Genomic DNA, 7754 nt, shown 5'->3' with positions numbered 1-7754 from the left:
CTTGATGGGTGAAATTTTCCCAGCCTCTTTCAAAAATTCCTAGTCCTGAGTAGTCCTAAATTTCTCCTACATCTAATCTACCTTCAATCACCAGCAACCATATAACCAATGCTCAGAGCAGAAAGGTCCACAGAACGCCAGTTCCAGCTGTACCACCATCCCTCGGCCCACCAAAACCTTCCCAGATTCCTGCGACAATCCTCAGATCTACAGTGAAAGACCGAACCCCCCCCCTTCTTTTGATCTGGAGTTTCTGCTTCAGAAAGGTGAGAGTCTGCCTGCCACGACACCGCAGAGTCAGATGGGGCACGAAGAGAAATCACGGGCTCGCTTGTGCGATCCGGCTGTGTGGGAGGGGGCCGAAGCGCTGACAACTAGAAGGTCAAATGCTCACTGCCCCAGAGAGGTGCGTGGGGAGGGAGCTTGCTGCAAACTCGTCACATGCCTCTGGGCTGAGAATCCCTCTCCCAGCGTCTTTTCTTCCTGCAGTTTCTTGAAGCCCTCTGAAGTAAACTGATGTGGTGTTATTAATGGGGTCTATAATGCTCCAGTTGAAACCATATGTGTTGGAGAAGAGGGAATGAACTTATCTAACTGGTCCGCGAGAGATAACAGTAGAAAGACTTTTCTCATCCCTCAGCCCCTGTGCACAAAGGTAAAAGGGTTAAGTAACGACAGAGGAATTAAGCAAGGTTAATTTCTTACTGGTGTACGTATGTGGAACAAGGTTTGTGTTTCTCTCTGACCTCACTTTTGGGGGTGATGTGCATTGCGTGAATCCCCTGAATTTTGCTCGACTGTTGGAGGAAAAGGGAGGAAAGGCTTTTAACATCTCCATTAATACCCTTTAATAATAACAATAACTGGGTGATGTCTTAATCCCAGTGACTCTCTGTCAGAGGGTATGCCTGCCAACCTGTATCTGTTTCAGTCTGATTGACAGGCTAACAGCAGGATGCTGCCTCCATCGCAGAAGCGAGAGGCACAGGTGAGCTGGGAGGAAAAACTGAGATCTGAAGAGGGTTTCCTAATAGGGGTATTTGGGTTCTTTCAAGTGTTGCAGACGTACTCATTAAACACAAGGAGCTCAGGGCCGACGTGATGGTCGTGTAAGGAAATGAAACTAGAACCATTGATTATCCAGACAGTTCTCAACAGCCTCCTTCCAGGAGATCTCATGAGCGGCTGTGTAAAAGGGAATAATGGTGGCGATGGTAGAGGTAAGAGAAAATTAGTGCGGGGTGCACTTAAAAAAGAGTAAAGTAGGAAACAAACCCCTGATGAGAGGGATGTGGAGATCAGAGCAACAAACTGCGGTAATGCCTGGGAATCTCCTGTGCTGTTGATGGAGTAGTTATGCTCGAGGAGAAATTATGCTCGCTTTTAAAAGTGCGCTGGAGAAATTGGGGACAGGAGGTGAGATTGAGAGAAGAAACTCTTTTTATGAAGAGGTTATTTTACCTTTGTACGTTCCTTTCTGCCTGCTTCAAATGGGCTCCGCTTGCCCGCTCATCTGTGAATGTTAAAAGGGGATGCTGGACCTGCATAGGTTACAAATGGACTAAAATGGAAGCTTTTGCTAACTAAACCAATTCCTTTTGAAATCAAGCTTGAATGAGCTTGTTAATAAAAATGGGTCTGTTTTACTCCCCTAAATGGCTCTTTTTTCCTTTTTTTTTTTTTTTTCCCCCAGAGGCCAGTCTGATTTCTACCATCTAAAAATCCTGGCGTTGTGGCTAGTATCCAGTTCTCCCCTTGATTTTAAGAGGCTTTGCCACGCAGGGGTTTTTTTGAGGGGTTTTCTTCTTTTGAGGTCTCTGCCAGCAGTGGGGGTATTCATAGTTATTACTGTGTGGAGAAGGCAACATTTCAGAAACGTTCCCCCCCCAGTAGCCCTGGTGCATCGCAAGGAGGACACTGGCTGCCTAGTAGGTAGAGGTTGCAATGTGCTCCTTGCTTTTGCATCCGTGAAGGCTACTTGGCAAGCTGGGCCATGGCCATGGCCTCAGAGGCAGCCGCCCACTCTTCCAGCCCCCAGGTCGGTGCTGTAATGGTGCCTTAGGGGCGTGTGCTAGCCCTAGTGAGACACCAGTATCACCTGTGAAGTCTAACAACCGCTATACGGCTTTGTGAGTGAAAAGCTTCCTTGGCAAACACACTCTGTGGTGCCGAGAGAAGTAGTAGAGGTGCAGTAATACTTTTCCATGGTCTTTACAGATATCATTGAGGATGAAGGGGCAGACTGAAAAATAACAACAATAATGATGTTTTTGACTTGATGTGTTGTGGCATCACGTCAAGTTATGTCAGGGAGGTAACGTCATTTTGTGTGTTTGAAGTGACATAATATAACTTGACTGATGCAACATGACTTGATATTAGAAAATACCGTTTTACAGTGGAACTTTGGCAAATATCTTCCCGAAACAAATGTTAGGATGTGAGAGAAGGGAGACGGGGAGGGGGGGGAGAGAAGGGTTGAGAGTGAAAAACTTCAAGGCTTGCATTTTAGTCAGTTCCACTGCGTAAATCACTGAATTTGCTGTGAGCAAGCCAACCTACGCACCGTGCAGCGCATTTATAAATTTCAAGATAATGAGAGTTAAGATATTTCTCAAATACATAAATGTTTTGATTGCAAAGACCAGTTTTCTGCTTAAAAAAGTAAACTGACATCAGGTATCATGATTAATTCCAACAGATTGTGTTAATTGTAGTTGACTTTAATTGCTGTACAAATGTGTTGGGGGTTAGAAAACTTCTTTTATTGTTGGTGTATGAAGTGAGTAAGCAGATAAAGTGTTTAAAAATACCCATTTGTAAAGGGAATAATCCAGTCTCTATGACATGCTGAAGCAGTAAAGGAATAAAACGTACATTGATCTGGTACTGCGTATTTTTTACAAGTGCGTTATGTCTGCTAGTTTGCTCTGCCACAGAAGTCAGCTGCGAGAGGCAATGGGTAACTTCATTTTTATCAAAAATCTGCCTTTCTTGTAATTACCAAATAGTGTAAGCTTAAATATACCATATATTTTGGGGTAAGCTTGTCCATTTTGAAGGTGATAGGGTTGAAAAGTACGCAAACAGAAAGATGGAGCACTTTTGAAGTTCACCGTTTTCTAATGGAGGCCAACAGTATATTAGAAGTATTAAAATACCTCAGATTTAGAAAGCCTGTGTTTTTGTTACCTTTTGCACTGATGCTTTCAACTATTAGGCTTTAATCTTTGGGATAAAGTCCTCCTCCTCCTCCTTTTTAGCTTGTGATACTTCTTAAAATAAAATGAGTATTTATGGTGGTCACACTCTTAGCAAAAATACATATTCAACACTTGCAAACTAGTATCGCTAGGAAACAGGAGTTGTTCGAAGTACTAGGTGAAAATGGTTCAATGTAAAATGATACATTTAACATCAAATATGCTCAAGGACTGTTAGGATTAAGTATTCTGAATGAAGGGGGAAGGAAAAGCCACTTCCGCTGGGGATAAGGAATCTAATTAAAAATCGGTATTAAGGATATATAACTTGAGCCGGCTATCATGCTTTTTAAAGTACCGTTGTATCAGTTGTAAAGGGGAGGAAGAAGTATCATTAAAGCAGGAATGAAATGTTTTCTAGGATTAAAAGACAGAGATGAGTGAAATGGTGCTGTTGATCTTGGTAGCAAAGCGTCTGATCCCGCAATCCTTATGAGCGCCATCGGAGACAACAGATGACTTGTCTGAATAAGGGTCGCGAGTTGCGAGAGGAAGGATAAAAGACGTGGGCCCCAAACTTGTCACTTTATATTTGGGCATTGATGGCATCTCTGAAAAGAGGAGCAAACCTGTAAGGGTTTGTACCGCATTTGATTTGTTAAATTCATTTTAATATCGACCTAGTGAAAATGGAGCTATATTCTCCAGAGTATTCCCTGAAACTAATACGTACACGTGAAAACAAACCCAAAATGTTTGTACAGAAAACTAGTATCGAGTTTTAGGTCACAGCAGACGTGTGAAATCCAGCCGCGAGTAGCAGGGCTGGTGTAACGCAGCCTGGGTCGCCGGCTTCTGCTGCGGGGAGTTCTGAGTCTCCGACCTGCCAGAAGCTCCTGGCTGGTTTCAAACAAAATCCCCGCTCTTACGGGAGCAAATCTGGAGTAACACCCCTGCTTTGGACCGGCGCGTTTATAAACGCAAAGAGAACAGCGTGGGTTTAAGATGCAGCCCGTCAAGCGCCGTGCCCGGGCTTTTCCCCGCGGCTCGGTCCCCGGGAAGGAGAAGCCGGGGCTGCCGCTACCTGCGCGGCGGAGGGGCCGGGGCTGGGCTGCAGGTGGTGCTGCTGAGCTGGGAAGGCTGCAGTTTGCCAGGAAACCCTGACAGGAGAATGAGAGGGGTCCCTGGGAAATATGTGCATTTATTCAATAGCAAGTGTGCAAAGCTCACAAATTGAGAGGCAGAGGCAGCAGTAGTCAGGCTTAGGTATTCTACCCTCTCTGAATATAATTTTAGATTTAGATTCAGCTTAAATCCAAAGGGAAAACACTTTATAAGGTTGAAAGCTGTGTAGTTGCAACAGCTAGGGTTATGAGCTATCAAATGCAATTACATTAAAATAGATTATACTGTGTAAATTGAGCCATTTAGAAGGTGAGAACCAAAGAAACAGCTCTGATCCCCCTTCTTTCTAAATTGCAGTTTTAGTTCCTCGCAATTCTGAGGCACAAAAGTAGGTGAGACTGCTTTTGTATCTGCAAAGTGCTTTATTTCTGAGTGTAATTCTAACTGAGTGCAATCTAGGTTAAAAGCTGGACAACTGGGTAATTAGAGCTCACTTGCTGCTAAAGGACGATCAGCTGTACCGTAGCTCATTTGTGTTCCCAGAGACTTGTTCTCTTCTCCCTTGAGCGGAGGCTGCTGGAGAAGAAGCATCTGTCCCCGGACTTTTCTTGATTGCGGAGATGATGGTGCTGGACAAGGAGGACGGTAGGTGGGCTGAGATTGTGTTAGCCTGTGCTTGGTGTCTTCTGTGTGCTGCTAACGTAGAAATAAATAGTTTTGAAACAGATGCGCGCTGTGCATATCTGAGTGCTCTGCTTTCAGCTTCTGATATTTTCCTCTTGTGTTGGTAAAAGCATGCTTGCTCTTTTTTTTTTTTTTTTTTTTTTAATCTCTTCTCTGGCATGATCGAACCAGTCGAGAAGGGTTTACCCCAGGCTCTGTTTGCTGAAGGACATAGCAGAAACAGCTTGAATTTGGTTTTTTTTTTATCTATTTAGATTTTTCTTTCTACAAGTTACTCTAATATATCCATTTTAGCCTGTTTATTTTAACAGCTTTTATTGTAAATCTAATTTTGAGATTTTCTTTCCTTTCCATTGCATGTCATTTGGATCTCTTTAATGTGCGCCTTTAATATCTATTTCTTGCAGCTTTTCTTCATAGCTATAAACATAATGACAATAAGCTAATAAGCTGCTCTGGCAAAAAAGCATTGGCTTATTCTAAGAATTTACTCCCTTCTCTAAATGGCAGAAGTGGAGGTTCATTTGGGAGGTGATTTAATGAATGAAGCTGAAGGAGAGCTTGACTTATTTTAGGACTTCACATATACTTATTTTTTTAAAGCTGACTAGTCCTTATCAAGGATGACTAAGGGGTATGAATTGATGTAAAGAATAATAGATAGCGTTAGTTAGTAGTTTGAATGACCTGATGCCTTCTTTTGCACGTTGCCTACCAGGGTGGGCAACTTAACTGCTCAGTCACCAGTAGTTTCTAGGACGAATGTGGTAAGTCTAATCACAACTTTTTAATGAGGTTTTTCTAAGGCTGCTTTGTGGCTTAGGTCTTCCCTTATAGCTTGTACACTGAAAGCAAAGATTAAAACTGAGGTAGAGCGGAACGCTTCTGTAGCCATCCAGGTGGACTTCCATCGATGGCGCTGCCTCTTGCCAAAGACCTCCACCTTGGCAGCACTTTGTGTATTGAAAGTGGGAACTACATCTTTTAACGCACATTTGTAGCTATTATCTCATTGTTTCATTTCACCTTTATAAATGGACGAAGTGTGCCGTGTAATGGGTGTGTTGCTGGATTCTCTGATCTTTTAAAATTTTTTTCAGAAATCTCTCTAAGTGTTAAAAAAAAAAGTTATAGGCAGTTGTCATTTGGAAGTAGAAGAAATTACTGAGTATTTGCAAGACTGTAGACAAGAAACAGCTTTTCACAGGGAGCCAAAGAGCTTGGAGAAATTGGAAGTTGAGCATTTTGGCAGTAGCATTGATTTCACTTGAATATATGTATTGCTTTTTAAAATATTTATGAGAAAAATAACTTGTAATTCAAAGTCACTTGCTTTCCTGTGTCAGATTGGTGCTAATCATGTATTGTGAATAGTACTGAAAGCTGCCCAATGCTAATAACTTGGAGCAATAGGATTTTTGTTCCCTGACCCATATCTGTCTTCTGGTATTTTAAAACTGAATTAATACTGTACTGGAGAATACTTAGGAAAGAAGGCTTGACTATTGAAAATAATGGATGGATGCTCACTTTTAACCAAAGGTCTCCTACTGAAGTTTCTCTTCTCTCTCTCCCCGCTCCTTGCCTCCCAAAAAAGGGTGAGGGGAGAATACTACCCAGTATTTTACATCTAGCATTTTGAGGTCTTTATCTCATTGTAAGTTTGATTTCTAAAATTATCAGCCTGGTGTATTCATGTGCGTAGAATTTGAATCTAGTTTCTGGGGTGGGATGTGAGGTTTTGTTTCATTCTGATGTGAAGCACTTGGGACAATGAAAAAATGTGAATGGACTTTTCACAAAGATTTTACACCTTTAAAATATGAGACCAAGCAGAAATGCGTCATGATCAGTGGCCTCTTGTATGCAGATTTGATCCGATTTTGACTAAGAGTTGACCAATGTGGGGTTAGTGCCCATGAATGAGTTGTCTTGCCCTTCTGAATTTATTCTGTGCTAATTAAGTTGGCATCCTAAAACTGTGAAATAATCTTATTCAGGGGAGAAAAAAAAAAATCCTGGGCTTTATTTCTGTTGAGATCTCATAAGTTTCTTTGTTAACACAGTAGAACTTTAAAAAAAAGAAGTAGATGTGAAGCATCTGTTACACATCTTCTAGATCCGCTCTGCAGTTGACTGGACTGTGGATAAAAGACACGCTAAGTGGTTGAGTATTGCTTATGCTGGGAAAACAAATGAAGCTAACAGGGTTTCAAAGGCTTTGAAGCAGTGTCGCTCTCAGAGGTGTTCAGTTGTTTTCTTTGGCAATATAAGTTGAAGCAAGCTAGTTTACTTTATTAGAGGCATAAGGCTACTCTTTTAACCTTCCTCTGACTAAGATGAATTTGGCTGATTGACCTTATTTCTTTCTGGACCACACGTGTTGTGCTGGGTTTGGGGATTTTGTTTTTTCTCCTCCTTAGGACCTCATCTCTTTTAAAGGACAGCAGCATTTTCCATATTTTGTTAAATCTTCCTTTTCAATTTGTGTTTCCCTATAGAACTGTGTTCTGCTACGATGGAGCAACGCAAATCAAATAGAATAGCCCAAATTAATTCTTCACATTGGCGGCAGTATGATTGCCTGCATGGAATCAATAATGCATCACGGAGGGATCAAATTTTGGAGTATAACGTGTGAATAATGCTTGACACAAAACAAAAATTCAGTCATCATAATAGCAATTAGGAAAAAGCTGCAGCTTATCCCAGCTGTAATCTCTGCTAACAATGAAGCACAGC

The 7754-nt window shown here is 41.9% G+C and overlaps 1 protein-coding gene across 1 annotated transcript in view; it reads left to right on the top strand.

Annotated features, from left to right (window-relative positions):
* Positions 1–4414: 4414 nt before the first annotated feature.
* The window catches only part of LMO1 (LIM domain only 1), a 57464-nt gene continuing 54124 nt past the window's right edge, over positions 4415–7754 (top strand). The window contains exon 1 of the mRNA XM_009288796.1: positions 4415–4973. Coding sequence (XP_009287071.1) covers positions 4949–4973 — 25 coding nt within the window. The 5' untranslated portion in view covers positions 4415–4948. The remainder of the gene's footprint in view (positions 4974–7754) is intronic.

The sequence above is a fragment of the Aptenodytes forsteri genome, unplaced genomic scaffold (genome assembly GCF_000699145.1).
Source record: "Aptenodytes forsteri isolate BGI_AS27 unplaced genomic scaffold, ASM69914v1 Scaffold8, whole genome shotgun sequence".
In the NCBI taxonomy this organism is placed as follows: domain Eukaryota; kingdom Metazoa; phylum Chordata; class Aves; order Sphenisciformes; family Spheniscidae; genus Aptenodytes; species Aptenodytes forsteri.
Note: the sequence above shows the minus strand (reverse complement) of the source record. Positions and strands in the feature narration are given on the sequence as shown.